General features: G+C 49.4%; 1 protein-coding gene across 5 annotated transcripts in view; it reads left to right on the forward strand.

Annotated features, from left to right (window-relative positions):
• The first annotated feature begins 1,677 nt into the window (after positions 1 to 1,677).
• The window catches only part of CD99 (CD99 molecule (Xg blood group)), a 33,158-nt gene continuing 13,283 nt past the window's right edge, over positions 1,678 to 21,552 (forward strand). For 3 of the 5 annotated variants that reach the window (XM_049704903.1, XM_033420266.2, XM_012531491.3), the window contains exons 1-6: positions 1,678 to 1,824; positions 16,747 to 16,779; positions 18,059 to 18,097; positions 19,361 to 19,402; positions 20,040 to 20,108; positions 21,382 to 21,426. In XM_049704903.1, the coding sequence (XP_049560860.1) occupies positions 1,758 to 1,824; positions 16,747 to 16,779; positions 18,059 to 18,097; positions 19,361 to 19,402; positions 20,040 to 20,108; positions 21,382 to 21,426 (295 nt within the window). In that variant the 5' untranslated portion in view covers positions 1,678 to 1,757. Of the gene's footprint in view, positions 1,825 to 16,746; positions 16,780 to 18,058; positions 18,175 to 19,360; positions 19,403 to 20,039; positions 20,109 to 21,381; positions 21,427 to 21,552 lie in introns of those variants that run through there. The other 2 variants (XM_012531490.3, XM_049704904.1) reach the window with 2 other exon arrangements.

Genomic DNA, 21,552 nt, shown 5'->3' on the forward strand with positions numbered 1-21,552 from the left:
GAAGAGAAGTAGCCAAAAGTCATCTTAATAAATTACAGAAGCCTTCAGAATGCCTCCCTGTAGGGACATAAATCTAAAACCTCCAGCCCTGGCATTCAGAGAGCAATGGTGCCTGAGGTTATGGCTGATGATGGGGACTCAGCCCCTCGGTGACCAAATGCACACAGCCTCCAGAAGCTTCTAAAAAGGGAAAAGTGTCAGCCGTGGTTCAGCTCAATTGTCGGAGGCTGGAGATTTGCCAGGTAGGACCTTTCTTTTGAAGGTAATTGGGGTGAGCTGAAAAGTTCCCAGGGAAGGGTCTTTGGAATTTGACCTTGGCAGGAAGCACATGGTTTCTTTATCTATGCTTCTTTCAGAGGCTGGCTTACCTCAAGGTGCCAAAATGGCTGCAGCAGCTCCAACATCCCCTTCCTCCCTCAGAAGTGCCCTGGACGTCCTCTTGTTTACAACTGACCGGGGTCCATATGTCCTCTATTGGCCCCAAGACTGTGGTCTGGGAAAGGGAAAGTGGTAATTGGCAGAGTCAAGGCTGAAAAGCGAGGGGTAGAAAAACATATAGAGAGAAATTTCCCTGGAGGTATGGGGCTCTCTGGCTGAGTGGTCAACCCAGGTTAGCTACAAGAAGGGACACTTCAAAGACGGTTTTTTTGGTTTTTGTTTTCACCCGAAAATGATTACATTACCTTCCTGCCTGTAGTCTACAATCATGTGTTGGGGTTTCAGTTGGCCGAGAAAAAGAACCACCTTCTCCCTGGGTCCAGGTGTGTTTGTTCAGATTGCTGGTCTTGTAAGATAAGCAGTCTGGGGGCCCTGGGGTGTGGGTCCAGGCACCTCTGGCCAGATGTGTGTCTGACCCAGTGGGTACACGTGTCCGTTGTGTATGGCGGCAGATGGCGGCGGAAGGACAGGTGTCAGGAGGGCAGGGAGGAGGGGCCCTGAGTCATCCCGGGAGCCGGAGGGGTGTGATGGGTAAGACCTGGCCCTGGATGGGTAGGGTCGGGAGGGTAGAATCCCGGAATGTGACTCAGGGCTATTTCTGTCTGACACCTTCGTTCCAGTGTCCTGAAGGGACACGGATAGAATTTTAAGCTAATACCTTAATTTAAAAAATATTGTAAGCCCGGGACAGGGAAGGGCACCCACATTGCAGCTGTGGCTTGTGACTGTCGCCAGAGATGCCTCTCCCCCCACCAACCTGGGCGCCAGCTGCCTCGGATGGGGGAGGGGAGACATGTCCCACCCCTCCCCACCTCCGGCTCGGCGAGGAGACGCTTCCGGAGCCTGGAGGCTCCTGCAAAGGAGGTCCTTGGTCAGGCTGGGAAGTAAGGGCGGCCCTGCGCCCGGAAACCCCTACCCGTGCTCTGCGCTCTGCTACTCCAGACTGGACTTTGGGGACCGCGGGCTGTTGCACCCGAGGCAGGGGGTCCACTCTTAGCAGACCCCGGAGCGGGGGCTTCACTCCGTTGTCTAGAGAGGCCGCCCGGGGGGGTCCCCGTTAAAGAGGGGTGGGAGGGTGGAGACGCGGCCCTCCACTTTGGGAGCAGGAGAGACTGGCCTCGCCCCGCCTCCCGAGCGCGTGCCCTGCCCCTGCGGCTCCCTGTGGCCCAGGGGTGGGGCGGCCGCCAGCGGGGAGGGCTGAGGCCGGGGCGGGGCGACCGCGCTGCACCCTGACCCGGCCCCGCCCCGGGGGTGTCCCTCCCGCCGCCACCGTCCGCGCGCCACTCCCGGGACAGACACTGTGCGTCGCGGGGCGCACCATGGCGCGCCGGGCGGCCCTCGCGCTGCTGCTGTTCTGCCTGCTTGGCACCCAGGTGCCCACCCGGGGTGAGTGAGAGGCGGCCGGTGGGGCTCACGGGGGCGCGGGCCTGGCTTGGGGACCCGCGTCGGGGCCCCAGGGAAGGGCCGCGGGAGGGGGTCGAACCTTGGGGGACGGACGCTCCGTGTGGGGTGGACATACTTCGGGGAGCATAGTGCGTAGGACACGTAGTTTTGGGGGTCGCACTGGGGAAGCATGCACCTCGGGGGCGCGCTGTGCGGGGCCTACACACGTTGGGGGGGGGACGCATGGCGAGGGACGTATTTTGGGGGCGCACTGTGTGTGTGTGGGGGTGGCGCGTGGAGGGCGACGCGCCGGGGAGCCCTGAGCCGTCCTTCCCGCCTAGAGGGACCCGCTGTGCCAACGGGTGGCCAACGGCCCAAGGAGGCGGCCTTACCCTTTCCTCCCCGCTTTCTTCCCGGGCGCCTTTGCACTCACTCCGCAGGCGGAATGTCAGCGTTTGTTTTCACATTCACAGACTCTTAAAAGTTGGAAGGCCCCTGGGTGGGGCGGTGGCCCCCGAGTCCCCTCCCCCTCCTCCTCCCCCCGGAGTTCCTTTCAGTTCCCGGGCGCGTGTGTGCGCCTCTGCGGCCGCCCCGCGCCCCGGCCAGAGCGCTGGCAGGGCCCGGGGACCGCGTCTTTGTTCAGGCGCTCGGTGGCCGCCTCCGGGCGCCACGCCCTGCGGCCCGGGACTAAATTTGGACTCGGCCGGGGAGCCTGAAACCCGGGAAAGGGGGAGGAAGCCAGGAAAAACTCGGGGCTCTAGAAACGCTCAGCAGCTCTTGCGGTGTCCGGGCCGCGGGGACTTTTGGCGAGCGCGCGGTCGGGTGCAGAACGACGCCGCCAAGGGACACGTGTTCTCAGCCGATCGTCCGTGTGTCCGAGTAGATAATTCGGAAAACCGCACCCAAAAAAGTGTCAGGAGAAGGACAGGACGCCCGGGACGCCCACACTCCCCAGCCAACCTGGCCTGTTTCTGGTTCTTGCCTGCGTTTTTCTGTCTTTCTCCTTTTAAAATGGAAGTTGAGATCCAGTTTTCCTGTCTCTCTCTTCTTTTAAAAGGAAAGTTGGGATCCTGCTGGGCGTGGCATAAAAAACGGGTTTCTCCGACTAACGGTTGTTTTCTGTCCTTACGTGGTTATATTTAAGCGCACAGCCACTAGGGCAGTGTCTTTTCAGGAGTGGTCTGGTCGGTGGAGGACACGTTTTAGGAGCCAGACACAGGACAGAGAAGGCCCGGTGTTTACCTGGAAATTTCCAGCTCAGCGCTAGAGGTTGAATGTTGAGCCCTGGTCCCCCGCCTGAGTTTTATTTTGGGGAGGATTTGCTAATCGATGTCTGCATTTTTAAAATGTGTGCCACGTATTCTAGAAGTTGTGTGTTCGTTGCAGGCTTTAGAACCAATTCAGCCTGATCCACGGGAAACTCTTGGAATAGTTTACAGCTTGGTGGGGAGGGCCTGGGATGGGTTTCCTGTTTCTCTGTTTCCTGCCCTAAATCCCACCTAGCTGCCTCACCACAGAGTTCTTCATTAGTGGTTTTGTTTTGTTTTTTTCCTGCCGTGTGGTTGAGTCCCATCTGCTCACGAGAATTTTTCGTGCACCCCCCTGGCTACACCTTCATTCACGTTTCGTGAGTTAATTGCCCTCTGAGCCCTTAACTGTGTGCCTCGCCCCAGGGAGATGGATCACAAGGGGTTCTGGTCGCCCAGGAAGGTACCATCTGCTGGGGGAAGGGAAACATCTCACCAGGCAGATAAGACACAGGGCCGAAGAATGGTGACAGTCCCACAGTTCAAGGACTCAGGGGTGGGGAACACAGCCTTGGCCAGTGTGAGGGTGTGGCTGAGTTGGAAGTTGTCTCTGCTGACAGTTGTTTTTTGTTTGTTTGTTTTTTAACAGGTTTCACGTACAGGTTATATTCTACCCTGTATATAAAATGTGTAATTTTTAGAAGAAACCCAGAGCACCGTTAGCCTGGAATTGCCTGGTTTCTATGCAGGTTGCTCCCAGCTACTCGGGGTTGGTTGATGCTTTCAGCCAGCAGATGTTGGGGATTGAATGGCAGGGGGATGGGAGGGGGGCACAGAGCAGCGCGGGGGTGGAGAGCCAGCCTCGCCCCGAAAGAACAGAGGGAGAACAGAGCCTTGATACGTGCTGATCTCTTGGAGGACGCCTCCCCCGCCCCTGCCTGATCCTTCTGGGGTCCGAGGCAGGGAACGGACTGTTCCTAAGATACAAATGAGGTTTTATCAGGAAAGTTTGCTTTCGAGTTGCTGAAGTTCAGAACACACTTCCCTCTAGAAATCGGGGTTTGGCTTCGTTTCCATTCTGGCTACAGACGTCCGTTGAGTCGGGGGTAGATCTTCATCGGGGTGCAGGTAGCACTGGCCTGGTTTCTGAGGCCTTGGGACCCAGGGCTCTTGTGTTCCCAGGTTTTTCTGGAAATCCCCGTGGGACAGCGTGGGGTGGAGAGACACGGGGGCCCTAGAAGGCAAGAGGCAGCTTCGACTTTCAATGGAGCCCTGCTTCCTCCCGCCACCAGGGACCCTTGGCCATGTCTGGAAACGTTTGCGATTGTCTCAACGGTAGGGGGCGTGCTCCCGGCATGTGGCGGGTGGAGACCAGGGCTGCTGGTCCACAGCCCGCAGTGCCCAGGACGCCCCGTATTAGAGTCACCCAGCCCCAATGTCAGTCGTGCTGAGGCTGAGAAACCCTGACCGAGCGTGGAGACTTCATATAAATCATTTATCTATGTATCCATCCATCCGTCCCTCCATCCATTTGTCTACCTGTGGCTGTGGTTTGCAACCTGGGATGACTTGGTTCCCCAGGGGGACATATGACAGTGTCTGGGGCCGTTTTTGGTTGTCACACTGCGGGGAGGGGGTGCTCCTGGCATCCGGTGGGTGGAGACCAGGGAAGCTGCTGCACACCCCGCAGTGCCCAGGACGCCCCACATCAGAGGGTCCTCCAGCCCCAATGTCAGTCGTGCTGAGGCTGAGACACCCAGGAATTTGTGTCACATGTTCCAGGTTGCTGGTGGCTGGGGGTTTGGTTTCCGTAGTCTTCCTCCAGGTAGGACACTTACATCCCGGGTTTTAGAACTCCTGGCACCTGGGCGACCTAAGTGCGGACCGGGTGGGAAATGGGTCCAGGAAGGTGCTGAATCCAGGACCCCACGCTCCATGCCAGCCTCTGCACAGTAGCCAGTGCCGTTCGAAAATCCAGAAACGCCTATAGGGAAAGCGACACTTCCGGGGCAACTGCTGGGTTTCCGGGGATTCCCTCCTCATCCCCGCCCGAGCAGGTGTGGCTTCTCCGGCTTCCCGTCCAGCTATTCCTGTTTCTGCCTGCCACGCAGAGAAAGTGAGTTTCATTGTCCTGCCTGCGTGTTCGGCTCTGATAAAAAGTTAATTGCGTGTTATTTCCTTTAGGGCTTTGGCTTTTTCTTCATTCTCAGTTTATGATGGTTCAACCCCCCCGCCTTTTTTTTCCATCTGGAGATATTAAAATACTTGATTTTGGGGGGCGGTTTCTTCATGGGGGGAGATGCACTTTTCTTCATCTGGGTGATATGCTGAGTGTTCGGAAAAAGAATGCAGGTGGTCGAGTAGTTATATCCATCCGACGTGTAGGAGGCAGGGTTTTCACGGATGAAATGTGGAATTTTTTCCAGCTGAGGTTTTCCTCCCAAAGGAGACTGACTACCACACACATGGAGCCCATGTGTTTGTTCCTACTGAGATTTTCCAATCACGGTGGCTTCTTTTAGGGAGAAAAGAATCCCATGCTTGTGTATGACTTACAGACGGGGTTAGAAAGAAGACGGAGGTTGTCTTGGGGTGAGGTGTCAACTCATTCAGCGTCCTGGCTTTCCACAGAATCCTTCAGACACCCAGCTGTTGGAGGACGCCCAGCCCTGGTGGCAGCTGGGAAGACACATCTGGCACAAGACATCTCACTGAGTCCCCATGTGGTTTGTTCTGACACCCGGGTGTCCGTCCCATGTAAATCAGTGGAGATTGCCCTTTGATCTCCTTTGCCAGTTGTTAGGGTTAACGATGGAGTGTGTGTTTGCAGATCTCCGAAAGTCCTTTTGGGGGGATGCAGTGGTTTTGGAAGTGTTTTCTGCAGACAGAGGGGTGTGTTCTAACCCTCAGAGGATGACACATACTTGAAAATGAACTACCCGCAAGCACTGTTATCAACATGGGTTTCGTGATACAAGTCACGGCAGCCCCTTCCTGGCGGTAGTGTTTACCAGAGCGTCTCTGGTGGAACAGGGAAGGTGTTGTTGGGGAATTAGAATTCAACCCAACATCAACCCAGAAAGCCTCTCTGCCACGGTAAAAGGGAAAGAAACCCATTTTATGATTGAGTGAGCGTGACGCCAGGATGTGACATGCATCACAGGTGACCCACTAAGGCCGCAAAGACGCACTTTTAAAAGTAGCTAAGTAAATGTCACCCGTTCTATACAGGTCGTCAAAACAGGCTCCTTTAGCCACTGAAAATATTTACCCACCTTGGAAAAGGGCAGAGAAAGATCTTCTGGAAGCAAAGGGCGAGGGAAGAGAAGTCTCTTCCTTTGTTTCCACCAGGGCTTTTATTTTTAATTTACAGTCCCTTCCAACCTTATAGGACAAAGACCCACATCACACACACACACACACACACACATGCACACATACACACACATGCACACAGACACACACACATACACACACACACATACACACATAGACACTTCAGTCACAGTCAACAGCCGTGAATATTCTGTTATATTTGTGTCCTTCTGGGAGAATGGCCAGGTTGTGTAGGATACACAAATGGTTGGTCTTAGGAGAAGCTGCCGTATTGCTTCTGATTTTGGCTTTATCCTCCCAGGGAGTTCTGGTTGCCCACCCAACACTACATGTTCTTTTTTTGTTCGTGCCTAATCTCTTGGGTGAAAGAGGTTAACTAACCAGAATTCCTATGTGTATTGACCTAATTAATAGGACAGGCACACCTCAGAGAGATTGCGGGTTCGGTTCCAGACCACCCCAGTAAAAGCAAGTCACATGAATTTTTTGGTTTCCCAGTGTATGTGAAAGTCATGTTTACATTAGACTGTAGTCTGTCGAATGTGCAGTGACATTATGTCTTAAAAAAAAGACAATGGGGCTTCCCTGGTGGCGCAGTGGTTGAGAGTCCGCCTGCCGATGCAGGGGACATGGCTTCGTGCCCCCGTCTGGGAAAATCCCACATGCCACGGAGCGGCTGGACCCGTGAGCCATGGCCGCTGAGCCTGCACGTCAGGAGGCTGTGCTCCGCAATGGGAGAGGCCACAACAGTGAGAGGCCCGCGTACCGCAAAAAAAAACCGAAAACAAAACAATGAACATGGCTTAATTGAAAAATACTTTATTTCTAAAAAATGCTAACCATCCTCTGAGCCTTCGGAGAGTTGTAGTAGTAACATCAAAGATCACTGATCAAAGGTCACCGTCACACACGTATCATAATGCAAAAGTTTGAACGATTGCGAGAATTACAAAATGTGACACAGAGAAATGAAGTGAACAAAAGTTGTTGGAAAAGTGGCACCAATAAATTTGGTCGAAACAGGGTTGCCCAAACCCTCAGTTTGTAAAAAACATAGTAAAGCTAAATGCAATAAAATGAGGTCTGCCTGTGTCTTTCACATCTGCATCTGTATCTGTCCACATAGGGACACAGGAGTTCCTTTTTTTTTTTTTTTTTTTTTTTGCTTTTTGGAATCTCCTGTTTGTATTCTTCGCCTAATTCTTTTTTTAAAAATTAATTAATTAATTAATTAATTAATGGTTGTGTTGGGTCTTTGTTGCTGCACGTGGGCTTTCTCTAGATGCAGAGAGCGGGGGCTACTCTTCATTGCGGTGCACGGGCTTCTCATTGCGGTGGCTTCTCTTGTTGCCGAGCGCAGACTCTAGGCGCGTGGGCTTCAGTAGTTGTGGCACGCAGGCTCAGTAGTTGTGGCTTGCGGGCTCCAGAGTGCAGCCTCAGTAGTTGTGGCGCACGGGCTTAGCTGCTCCGTGGCATGTGGGATCTTGCCGGACCAGGGCTCGAACCCGTGTCCCCTGCATTGGCAGGCGGATTCTTAACCACTGCGCCACCAGGGAAGCCCCTCTTTGCCTAATTCTTATGGCACTTTTGGGAGTCGGTACACGGCTGTGTTAGTTTCAGCTTTGTCTTGAATGACTCGGTATGGCCACCGTCTCGCTACTCGTATTATTTTTTAAAAATCCCGTAAACAGAAAACCAGAAACTTGCTTTTTTTTTTTTTTTCCTCCCCCTAGAGTTAGATACAAGCCCTCTAAGCGGTGTTTTTCCAGTGGCGATTAGGGACCCTTGGACAGGCTGGGAATGTAGTGCACGTCCAGCAGCGTAGAAACAAAGAAGATCAAATAGATTAGAGTAGAAAACACCAGCATACTTTAGCCACGCTTTGCTAAGTAAGCATCGGTGTGGCTTCGGTGCCAGTTCAGCTGTCTGGGTGGACTGGGCCGTGTCGTAAACGCCTTTATTTCCGCAGAAGGCAGGCGGGGGCGTTTGAAACCCGTTGCAGATCTGAACCCCTTTCCATCGCTCTTGCTTTCTGCATTTGGACGTTTTTGATAGAATCCCTCTGTTTTCAAAAAGGGCCGTAAAGCCGCAGGGCATCAGCAACTTTTCAAAGAGCCAAGTAATGACTCCCAAGGGTGCTTTTGAGAAGGAAAAAAAAAGAGAGAGAGAGAGAGAGAATTCATTTTCATTGCTGCCTGTTCACCGCCCTTCGTGAGAAGGCAAAGAGCCAGACCTGTTGTATTCCGGGACTTGGAAGGCATTCGTCATCCGCAGACAATGCAGCCAGCGAATTCCGGCTGTTTGTTTGTGGATCCGCAGGGCGGCTGTTTCTGTTTGTGCATCCGCAGGGCGTTCCACCCTCCCCTCCCCCTCGCCTCCCCTCGCCTCCCCTCGCCTCCCCTCGCCTCCCCTCCCCTCCCCTCGCCTCCCCTCGCCTCCCCTCCCCTCCCCTCGCCTCCCCTCCCCTCCCCTCCCCTCCCCTCCCCTCCCCTCCCCTCCCCCTCCCCCTCCCCCTCCCCCGCCCTGACTCGACTCAATGCTGAGGAATTAATTAAAGACTAGTGGCCTGGCTGGAGTGAGGTAGCGCTGGACAGGTGTGATTGATGATTGATTGGTGCATGGATGATAGATAGATAGATCATAGGTTTATAGAGGATGGATGGATAGACAGACAGATGGTGGAAGATAGATAATGGATAGATGATAGATAGACACAGGATAGATGGAGAGATGTCAAAAGATAGATGATGGATGGATGAATGGATGGATAAAAGATGATAGATAGATGCGACAGATTAGATAGAAGATAGATAGATAGATAGATAGCTGCAGTACCTGTCTCAAGTGGTTGCCAGTTGGAGGGGGCCATTATCTCACTGCTCTGAAACCACCAGCACCTAGACTCACCGTAAGCACATCACCAGGCAGTGGGTTATAATCTCTGCATTCCTACAAGATAAGGAGCTGACTCAGAGTTGGGGGAGGAATCAGCGCATGGGAAGGACAGAGCAGAAGATGAGTCTCAGCTGGGGTGTGGACTGCATCCTGCTACCACAGAGAAAGCTTTCCTGGTCACCTCTTGGAAGGCAGATGCTGGTTCCCCTGCAGTCCTGCCCCCAGATCTCTCTCCACCCTAGGCTAACTTCCATAAATGCTGATAGATCTGGTCCGTCTGGATGCACCCACGGTGTCTACATTGCTCCATATCCCGGGCTTCTCATGATGTTCTCCCAGGCCGGCATGTCCTCCTTCACTCCTGCTTCTTGTGATAGGACCATTTGCCCAGATTCTCAAAATGAAAAGTCAGCTTTCATTCCTGCCAGCTCCTTCTCCCATATCCGACGTTAGCGAATCCTGTTGATTTCATTTTCTAAATCTTTCTCCACCTATGCTCCTGTCTCCATTTCTGCTTTCATTTTTAAGGCTCCCCCTGCCCCCCCAAAATCCTTCCAGGAAGAATACAAGAAGCCCTTAACCAGTTTCTTCCCTGGATGCTCAGGTACTTTGAGAAGGCCTGGGGACTCCCCCTCAGAATAACATTTCTTTTTGACGCATAAAATAAAATACATAGGACCGCCAGGGAAACCGATTATATTAAACCAGCTACCCAGTGTGCAGGGGAAGAAGATGCTGGCCTTAGCTGAGGGTGTTGGCAGAAACTGCACCAGGACAGCAGAAATGAGAGAGAAGGGACCAGCTGTAGTAAGGAGTAGTAAGGAAATAAAAATCTATACTAGTGGCTTGCGAACCGGCCCCCAAAGTTTTTTCTTTAATTGGCCTGGGGCACAGCCTGGGTCTCGGGACTTACGAGGTCTCCTTGGATGTGCAGCCAGAGATGAGAACCAAGATCTGTATTTGAGCTTCAGAAACTGTAATATGCATAGGAATCACCCATGGAAATGCTTTAGTCTGGCTGGGAGGGATGCTGAGGGCTTCCTGTAGGAGGGCAGCCTCTTATCGGGGCTTTGAGGACTGAATAGGAGTTTTCCTGGTATGGACAGAAGAGATTGGCATTTACGGCCAAGTAGAGGATTCGAGGGAAGCCCCAAGGACGGACAAGGTGCCCAAACTGTATGACCCCTCAAATCATTCACAGGATGCTGGGGGGATTGTAAATTTTCGAGGGACATAGAGTGACATCTATTGTATTTCCATAACATCTTAGAGAAAAACCCGAGTGAACTTCTTGGCCAGTCATAGTAGTGATTGTACCATCCATCCTCAGCATTCAGACTCCATATTTGCAAATCTGCCTACTTGCTACAATTTATTGGTAACTCCCAAATTGATGCTGAGTTCGGGGATTTGTGCCCAGCTGCAAAAACACGGAGTCACCTCTCCGGTCTTAGATTGTAAACAAGTATCTGTGTCGTGCCGCATTTTTGTGCTTTATGCTTGCGATTTTGCTTCTAAGCACGAGAAGGTTGCCGCGTGCCTGAAATACGTGTGTGAGATGAGCTTCCTTTAGGCGGGAGAAAGAGTGCTGTGAGCATCAACAGTCTAGATTAAATAAGATCAAATTCCACAGAAACATGCATGAAACAAGGTTATGTGCGATTAACTGATGGCGGTGTGACCTGAGGGTGCAGGGACTTAACCCTGGAGTTCCCCAGGAGCCATGATTGAATATTATTAGCTCATTCAGCATTTCCGGCGACTGTAAGAACAGAACCACTACGGATGACGTGCCTTGACTGTGATTAATAAACAGAACTGTCAGGTCTAGGTTAGGGGCCTTGGGCCAGGTTTCTGGAGATGCAAAGCCTCTGTGGACTGATCAAGTTTGGGGCCTTCTGACGGGTCATTTAGGGCCAGTGCGAAGGGCAGGGCGGTGACCCAGGGTGAAGGGTGATAAAATTGGAAATGGATTTGGGGCTTTGAATCAGATCCTGGAGATTATCTTTCAGGGTGACGATGACTTGGTTTCCTAGCTCAGGGAGACGGAATTTACCGGGGTCCTAGAACTACCTCCCTACAGCCGGGATGAGGGTCCTGGGCCACTCTCGCCATCCCAGCCCACCCACCAGGATCAGCACCACCTGGAGGTTGTTAGAAATTCAGATTCACAGGCCCGGCTCCCACCCACTGAGTCAGTGTCTTTGGGATCGGGGCCCAGGAACCTGGGCTCCCCAAATTCTAAAACTCACTGGTCCACGGCACCCGGAGCCCAGCCCACAGCGTCCCCGGATGCTCTGGGTTCTTCCAAAGCTTGACCCAGCCCAGAGGGGCACCCCCAGGGTTATGGTACAAGAGAAGAACCTTTCCCCTCCTTGTCACAAAATCTGTAAGGCAGAGTGTTCAATGACATGGCTCGAGAAACGGCAAAACTATGTCTGGAGCAATTCCTTCCTAGCTACAGAAAAGTAAGGGCATCTCTAATATTTAGAAATAAAATAAGATCAAACAGCATTCACCATCACCTCTGGCCCTGGACCAGCCCTGAACAGCAGTGACCAGCCTGCACGGGGCCAGGGCCGGGGGGACCCTGGTGTTGCCGTTGACATTGCAGGGGACTGGGGGCGAGTTCTGGGGTCTCCGTTTCTTCCTCCCTAAAAGAGGGTCTTGCAGATCAATGGTATTATCTAGACAGCTCCAGGAGCATGCAGGCCGTCCAGAAAATTCATCCATGGCTACTGTTAGTTTTACGTGATTCTTACCTCATTAGTAGGAAGATCTGAAAGCCCAAGGAATCTTTTAACTGCCTAATTTTTATTTTGATTCTAACTTTATTTCTAGAATTTATTTCTATTTTGTTTGTGCCTGTATTTATATTATTAGGTTCTGTGTGTAAATGATAAAATTTATGTATAATTCATAATTTCTATAATTTATTATTATAAAAATTTAAATTTTATCTCTACCCTTTTTTCTTTCTAGAGTTTGTTTCATGTATACATATATCCATTGATATAATTCATAGGTTCTGTGTATAAATTATAAATTACATAATTTATAGTTCATTATTATAAAATTTATATTTTCTAATTTTATTTCTAGAATTTATTTCTATTATATGTATACAGGTGTTCATTTACATAATTGATAGGTGTTGTGTATAAATTACATAATTTATAATTTAACTTTTAATTTATAATTATAAAAATTTCTATTCTCATTTTATTTCTAGAATTTATTTCTATTATATGTATACATATGTTCATTTATATAATTGATAGGTGCTGTGTATAAATTATAAGTTACATAATTTATAATTTAATTTATAATTATAAAATTTATTTCTTATTCTAATATTATTTCTAGAATTTATCTCTTATATTTAAACATATATTCATTTACATAATGATAGGTTCTGTGTATAAATTATAATTTATATAATTTGTAATTTATTATTATGCAACTTTATCTTATTTCTTTTCTAATTTTGCTTGTATAATTTATTTCTATTTTATTTGTATATATTTATTTATATAGCTTATAAATTCTGTCTAAAGTATAAATGACATAATTTGTAACTTCTATAATTATATTTAATTTCTCTTCTAATTTTGTTTCTAAAGCTTATTTCTACTTATTTTTATATATTTATATAATTTATAAGTTCTGTATATAAATGATAAATTCTATAGTTTGTAATTTCTGTAATTATTATTGCAACTATATTTTCTTTCTGTTCTAGTTTTCTTTTTTCTTAATTTTTTACTTATTTATATTTTTGGCTGCGTTGGGTCTTCGTTGCTGCGTGTGGGCTTTCTGTAGTTGCGGAGAGCGGGGGCTACTCTTCTTTGTGGTGCGCGGGCTTCTCATTGCGGTGGCTTCTCTTGTTGCGGAGCACGGGTGTCGCAGGCTTCAGTAGTTGTGGCTCACGGGCTCAGTAGTTGTGCTTTGTGGGCTCTAGAGCGCAGGCTCAGTAGTTGTGGTGCTCGGGCTTAGCTGCTCCGTGGCATGTGGGATCTTCCAGGACCGGACCTCAAACCCATGTCGCCTGCGTTGGCAGGCGGATTCTTAACCACTGCACCACCAGGGAAGCCCCGATCTATATTTTGTTTCTGTTCTAGTTTTGTTTCCAGTATTTATTTCACTTCTATTTCCATTTGTATAATTTATAAGCTCTGTGTATAAATTGTGTAACTGATCATCTCTATAAATTATTATCAGCAGTATTTATATCCTCGTTGTGATGTCTGCGTCAGTGCGCCACCCTGATGGAATTTAAGGGAAACCGGATTCGGGCCTCGTGCTGTGCGCTCGTCACTTGCACAGTTCATGGTTGTGGAACCTCAGATTCGCGGTTCAGCGGGTTTGTGAGGCACGTGCAGCTGCACAGCTCCCCCGGAGGAGCCGGCGCCCAGGGTGGCCTTGGGGACGTCCTGGGGCTTGTCCTCGGTCTCGGGAGGAGGGAACCGAACAGATGGCTGGGGGGGGAGGGTGCACGGCGGTGGGGGAGGGCGCACGGCAGGGGGTGTGTGTGCTGTGGGGATGACTCAGGCCCTGCGTCTGGCGGGGCCGCCTCACATCTGGAGGTGTCCCCTTCCGCATCTGGAGGTTGGAGGGGCCGCCTGGAAGCTGCAGAGGCGGTGCAGGCTGCCTCCGATGGTCTGGGCAACGGCAGCCGGAAGAGAAATGCCTGGGTGTCCCCCTCGGATGCCCGGCCCCTCCCCCAGCCCCACTGGGTCTGCTGTTCCTGGGTTTTCGTGCGGGACCCCGGGGGCTCAGCAGAGGGCTCTGAGTTGAGCCGTGAGCTCTCCTCTAAGCGAGGCCACGTCAACGGTACTCAGGAGCCCAGATGCACAGGGAGCGGGGCGGGGCACGGGGAGCGGGGTGGAGCACGGGGCCCAGGTGGGCTGGGGAGGCTCCAGGCCCTGGACACGGAGCTACCAGGCAGACAGACAGACATGTGCACACACACGTGCACGCATGCTCATACGCAGGGCACAGACACGCATACACACACAACACTCACGATGCATATTTGCGCGCGCGCGCCCATGAGCACATACCTGCACCGCACACGCACCAGTGCACGTGGACATGCATGTGCACAGGTACACGTGGGCACGCGTGCAGTTCACCCACATGCAGTGTGCACGCCCGCGGGTGCACGTGGTCACAGACACGCGCACACGAGTATACTCACGTGCACATCCGTACACAGACACACCCACACAGGAGCATGCGCGCGCACGCATCACGTGTAGCAACATCTTACGTTCAAGTGTGTTGCTGTTGGTTTCAACATTCCAAAGAGCCTTGTCTGCTTGTTCTTTCCAAATCCCCGTCCGAAACGCAGCATCGTCCGCTCCTTGAATCGCTCTGTTTGGGGTTACTTGCCTCGCCCCGCCACCGTCAGGTGTGGAGGCGTCCCGATGGCAGGGGCGCTGAATATCTCAGGAAGGTCCCAGCGCCGTCGCTTCGGCAGAGGGAGCATAGAGGGAGTGATAACGGTTGTGGGTCTCTAGGCAGACGTACAGGACCAGAGACGCGCATGTATGTGTAGGCTTTGCACCTGCCCGGGGGGCTCTTCGGGGCTGAACAAATCCCACCCTCCCCAGCCGCCCTGGCTACCACGTGGACATCTGCCACATGCTGCAGGAACAGCTGAAACCACACCTGTCCCTTCCGGGCTCTGAGATCCAGAAACCAGCGCCCCTCCCCCCGCGAGGGCTGGGGTCCGTCCGACGCAGGGCCTTCCCAGATGCTGCTGCTTCTGCTGCCTGTTGTTTTGTTTGTTTTTAATTCGGGGGCACATCTCATTGTTCATGTCGTAGTTTTTATGGAAGTAGAGTTGATTTACAATATTAGTTTCAGGTGTACCGCAAAGTGATTCCGTTATATATATATGTATATATATATATACATATATATATATAGCAGATTCTTTTCCCATGTAAGTTATTACAAGATATTGAATAGAGTTCTGTGTGCTCTACAGTAGGTCCTTGTTGTTTATCTGTTGTATATATAGTCATGTGTATCTGTTAATCCCATACTCCTAATTTATCTGTTCCCCCCTCCCTTTCCCCTTTGGTAACCGTAAGTTTGTTTTCTATGTCTGTGAGTCTGTTTCTGCTTTGTAGATAGGTTCATTTGTGTCGTAGTTTAGATTCCACATATAAGTGATATCATAGGGTGTTTGTCTTTCCCTGTCTGACTTTCTTCCCTTAGTATGACAATCTCTAGGTCCATCCACGGTGCTGCAAATGGCCTCATTTCATTCTTTTTTACCTGCCTGCCTGTTCTTAATACACACATGGAAAATCACACACACACAAATACACTTCCCAAACTGCACGTAGACACACTTACACATGGGCACACGCCCAAACTACACACGTGCACATACAAAACCCCACATATACACATACACTACACACACCACAAATACACACATGCCAGCTGCACTTAGACACACACATGTGCACACATGCAAACCACCCACATACCTACACACAAAACCCCGTGGATCCCAAACAACTCAGTAAACGGACACACACACACACCCCCAATCGCTCACATACATAGCTGCGCGCATACACACACACACGAGAGAGACAGAGAGAGACAGAGAGAGAGACAGAGAGAGAGAGTGAGTTACAGGCTGACACCTGTCTGTGAGACATTCAGGGGGACTGAACACATTGCAACCTTCTGGAGGCCCCCGGGGATGAAGGTGGCTTGTTACACGCCCAGCACTTCCTGACATGGGACACGTGTGCTCTTTGCTTCTGCCCCTGCAGGACGATCCTCTGACCCCCTGTCACCCTCCTTTCCGCTGACCGGACGGTCCAAGTGGCCTGTTCCCCGATTCCCTAACTGTGCTTTCCTTCAATCCATCATTAATTGGATAGAAATAGAAATCGTATTGAAATTGCTTCAGTAAAGCGGTAGCAACAGGATAGAAGCACTGTGGAATTAAAGGCAGTTTCCCCCCTTCTCTGGGATCACAGGAAATTTAAAAGAAAATTTACCTTTTTCTGGGTTGTCTGGTGTTTCTACGAGAAGTACATTTTGGTCGCGTCATTACAGAGATGTTGCTAATCTGAGGGGTTTTTCTCTCCATGTTTTTTCTCCATCATGTATTGGAAATCGTTACTCACCTGTTTCAAAACACCTGCTTTTTTAGACTAACGCACGTGCAGAATTATCACGGTTTCCCACTAATTTAATTGCTGCTAAACTCTAAGGTTGTCCATAATGTAAAACCTAAGCTGACATGTTCTTACGTTTACGCATGAGAGTGAATATTTCAAATGAGAAATCACAGCATGTGATGCATTTTCAAAGCTGCCAGACATCTCAAAATCATGCCCTTTTTTAATTGTCTTCTTAATTTCCCTATTTACTTTTATTTGACTTATTTCTAATTAGACTCTTTTCCTTTTAGGCCAAGATTTTGATTTATCGCATGCCCTTGATGGTGAGTAACATTAAAACATTTTGTAAACTACAGGGAATATTTTATTGGACTATAGCAAATCTTTTGAAATATGTCTTACTGTGATAACTAGACTCACGTAGGACGAGGAAAATCAAGATGCCCTTGTCAGGGTAAATGCATCTTTTTTGGTGGAATAATTTCCACGTTCTGTGGTGGTGAATGAATGCCACGTGGGGTTGCCATGCGCTTGGGGAAGGGGCTGGTCCCCCGTGGGCTGGTCCCCCGTGGGCTGGTCCCCCGTGTGCTCACTGATTCCATCCCTTGGCTGGTGGCTGCATGACCCCAGTCTCTGCCTCTGCCTCACGTGCCTCTATGTTTTCCCATTTCCTTCTGATAAAGGCACTCGTCTATAAGGGTCTGTGCTAATCCACTGTGACCACATCTTAACCAGTGTTTCCAAATAAGGTCACGTTCTGAGGTTCCCAGTGGATGTGAATTTGGGAGCCCAGTATTCAACCGAAAACATCTTTTTTTTTTTTTTAATTGGAGTACAGTTGCTTTACACCGTTGTGTTAGTTTCTGCGGTACAGCAAAGTGAATCGGTCATACATATATATATATCCCCTCTGTTTTGGATGTCCTTCCCACTTAGGTCACCACAGAGCACTGAGTAGAGTTCCCTGTGCTCTACAGTAGGTCCTCGTTAGTTACCTAGTTTATACATAGTACTGTATGTATGTCAGGGCCCCAAGATATCTTTTTCACTCCTGGGGTCCGATGCAGAGGTGTGAGTCAAAACCGTGAGGGCAGTAATATTCCCCAAAGCCAGCGGGGGTTACGTCTTATTCTTGATGATGGAACCCTCACTGGCTGGTGGGGAGAGATGCCGGGGAGGTGTCTGTGGTCCTAATGGCCTCAGCCCACACTGCCTTGGTTGCCTGGGGGTCCCAAGGAGCAAAAGGTGTGCTGCACGCAGTGAATGTGCACAGCCTTTGAGCCGAGGGTCCCGTGTCCCTCCTTCTCCCACACAGGTCCCGGGCTCTCCCTCGTGTCCTGTGTTCTCCCGGGTTCCCCTTTCACTCACAGTCCCCCCACTTGGCGTCATGAGGTGGGAGGGGTCCTTGGTCTCGGTGGCAGCCATGGTCGACATCATCCTATGTTCCTGTTGCCGTGGGTCCTCCAGTGCTTGGCCACTGCCAGGAAAAAACGATGCTTCAAACGTTTTCTGAGTCTTTTTAAGGAAAACAGAACAGTGTCGGGAGTTGCTTTCTGTTTCCCAGCTGCAAGTTTTACTGACAGAAATGTCTTTTCTCTTTAGACAAGAAACCCACTCCGGTCCCACCAAAAAAAGCCACCGGTAAGAAGCAAAGGCGCCCAACATGCAAACACAGCCGAGAAATCGTTGTCGTGCGCCCCAGTTTTCCCAAGAGCTGGGTGAGACGTAGCCAGCGATTCACTGGCTCTGGATCCAGCCTGGTTAATATTTGAATTATGCTGGGATGCGGGTGCTTTCAAGTCCACAGAGGCTGTAAGAGAACGGACGCTGACACTTTGGCGAGATGCGTTTGGGTCCCCTGGAAGGCATCTCGGGATGCCTTTCTCCTGAGTGTCTGTCCCTGGTTTTGGATACTCATTTCTTGGCAGGAACAGTTTTAAGGACCCTGGGACCCTCCTATAACCCATGAGCAAACTTCGATCTCAGCCTCTAGGAGGAGCCTACTAGCTGTCACTAACCCTTTCCAATAAAAGTCAGGAATCAGACCGATCATGGAATTGACCAAGGTCAGATTCATTGGTGGTTAGTCACCCACAGTAAAATCGATGCCCAGAGTTACAGAGCTCTTATCACTGTTTTTTTTAAAAATGTGATAGCTCTCTTCAAATGTTGGGCTTCTCATCTAGAAGGGCATCTTAGGAGGGAAAAGATAGCCTTGTTCAGAGCCAGGTCCTTGCCCTGTGCAGGCACGCGGAGGATGCTGGACCAGTCATTATTGAACAATGAACTTTGCTCCCCGGGGCAGCAACGGTGTTTCCCAGTCGTGACTCGTGATGGGTCAGTACATCGTGTTGGGTGGATACACAGGCTCACCTAGATGTTGCTGGGACTTGCCAAGAGTCCTTAAAACTAAGAAGGCAACCTCAGAAGCCATCAGGAGTTGTCACATCATTTTGTCAAGCACACCTGGGTCAGTTGAATCATTTTCTTGGTGGGCACAAGCCCAGATCTGGCCTCAGACTTCCCCCCTTATCTCGTACTATCTACCTTGTGGAAGTTGTTGGCAACTTGGTAGGGGAAGATGCTAGGATGAACGGTCCCCGGGGAAGAATTGTCTGCAGGCGGAAGTTGGAATTTCAACTCGGTCCATGGGGCGTACTTGATTTATAAATTACTTGCATTGTTTTGGTTTGGTTTTTGCCTTTTATTCCTTTCCTTGGAGAGAAGGAGGATATGGATACGGCCAGGAATTTGGTTTTTCTGTTGAGACGTTGGTCAGACTGATACTCAGGAAAGTGTTTGGAGATGTGGAGATGCAGTGTTTCCTCCATCTACTTAGGCAGTCATTTCTGTTCCTCGTTTCACCCAGAACTTCAGTATCAACTATCTGTTTTTCTCCTTTAGATGATAACTTCAATTTAGAAGATGCCCTTGGTGGAGGGAACAGTAAGTGGTACCTCTTAAATCTCCTATGTGTCTGACTTGCTTATTTATCGTTGCAAAGAGGCTTGTCTCTTTTAAATAAGTCGAATTCGTTTTTACCACGAAAACCTAAGGAATAGATGTCTTGTTTGTTGTGGTTGAGTTTTTTTGGCTTTTATCCGTAGGCCTGCTTTTATTTTAAAGCTCTTACAGTCTTTGGGGTGATATAAGACAAACTGAATATCCTTGCCAGGGCTGGCCTCGTGGGTGCATAGGGTCACACTGGGCTCCACACTCAGAAGGGCTTCCCTCCTCGGTGGACTGCTCTGTGGCCGCCATATTGAATTTCTTAGTACAGTTTAAGCAAGGGACTCTGCATTCTCATGTTGCCCCGGGCTCCGCAAACTCTGTAGCTGGTCCAGCCGTCTGCTTTATTTTCTATTGGAAATACATGAATTTAAGTATTGCAGCTGGCTGATGATGGAAAGAAATCCACAGGTGCCTGTGTGTACGGGTATCCCCATCATGACAAAGTACTTGCCCCGCCATGACAAAGGACATGCTTCCGTTTCTAACTGTTGAGTAAACCATCTGTGTGCAAATGCACGTTTTGTTGTTCTGACTGCAAAGTGCTCATAATTGCAGTTCTCCTCTTTTACAGATGACCCAGTGACACCCGAAGCACCCAAACCAAAACCTAATCCAAACCCCAAGCAGCCCGGCTCTTCTGGTAAGACCTTCTCGCCCCTGTGGGTCCTTGTGTGTTTTTCAGAGTACAGCGATTTCCATGTCAGCTGAAAGGAGGTAATTTCAGATTTAGCGTGATCTTACTGTGAACTCTCTGTGCAAGGTAATGCCCATCTTCCAGTCGTGGAAAACAGTTTTCAAAAAGATATTTTTGGTTCGGGGTTGATTTTTAGTTTGCTGATTTAACTTCCAAGGTTTTAATGGAAACTTTAAAACATTAAATGTAAGATTTTAAATATAGAGAATCAATATGGAGAAACATATCAGCTTGTTCTTTCCCTTTAGAGAAGCTCTTGGTTTTGTTTTTTTTTTTTAAAGGTTTTTGCCGCCTTTTTTCGGACACATCATAGTATTCTCTGAGTATTTGACCAACATCAGTGTTCTGAGTTGAATGGCTGTTGAAACTTCAGATTTTGAGTTGGCTTTTTTGATTGTTTATACATTTGTTTAATTTTTAATGCAGAAAAGTAGAAATACTGTCCATCCTCTACCACAGTGAAGATGGTTTTTCTCCCTAGTATTTTATATCAATTTAAATGAAACAACTGTTAAGGAAAACTGTCAGTCTTTTATTCACACTGTGTCATAACATTATGTTTTGCTTATTAGTATTCCATAAGCATTTTCTTATGTCATTTAATAATTTTTATCATATGACTTTTCTTGGCAGTTATATACTGTCATAACTAATCCCTAATTTTGAAAATGTTATGTTTCTCTGCTATTTTAGAAGTATGAGTTGCAAAGCAAATTGAAGCCACCTTCATATGCTTTCTTATGGTTTTATTTCTTTTTTTTTAAATAAATAAATAATTTTATTATTTATTTATTTTTGGCTGCGTCGGGTCTTCGTTGCGGTGCGTGCGCTTCTCATTGCGGTGGCTTCGCTTGTTGCAGAGCACGGGCTCTAGGCGCACGGGCTTTAGTAGTTGCGGCACGCGGGCTCCGTAGTTGTGGCTCGCGGGCTCGGTAGTCGTGGCGCACAGGCTTAGTTGCTTCGCGGCATGTGGGATCTTCCCGGACCAGGGCTCGTACCCGTGTCGCCTGCATTGGCAGGTGGATTCTTAACCACTGCGCCACCGGGGAAGTCCAGTAATTGTATCTTTGAAAGATTCCTTCCATAGAGTAGTACGTTTATGGGGTTCCCCGCCACCCCATGTCTGCTTTTGATTCTGATACGTTTCCCTTCACCCCAAGACATCAAGACGCTCCCGATGGTTCTGATGTGAGACATGATGCTGTCTTTTTCCTTCTAGATGGCTTTTCGGATTCGGACCTTACTGATGGGACTTCAGATGGAGGTAGGGTTCCCCTTCTTTTTTTGTCTTTCTCTCTTTTTTTTTTTTTTTTTTTAATCTTTTGTCTGCGCCGCGCGGCATGTGGGATCTTAGTTCCCCGACCAGGGATTGAACCCACACCAGGAAGGG

The sequence above is a fragment of the Orcinus orca genome, chromosome X (assembly GCF_937001465.1).
Source record: "Orcinus orca chromosome X, mOrcOrc1.1, whole genome shotgun sequence".
NCBI classification, from domain to species: Eukaryota; Metazoa; Chordata; class Mammalia; order Artiodactyla; family Delphinidae; genus Orcinus; species Orcinus orca.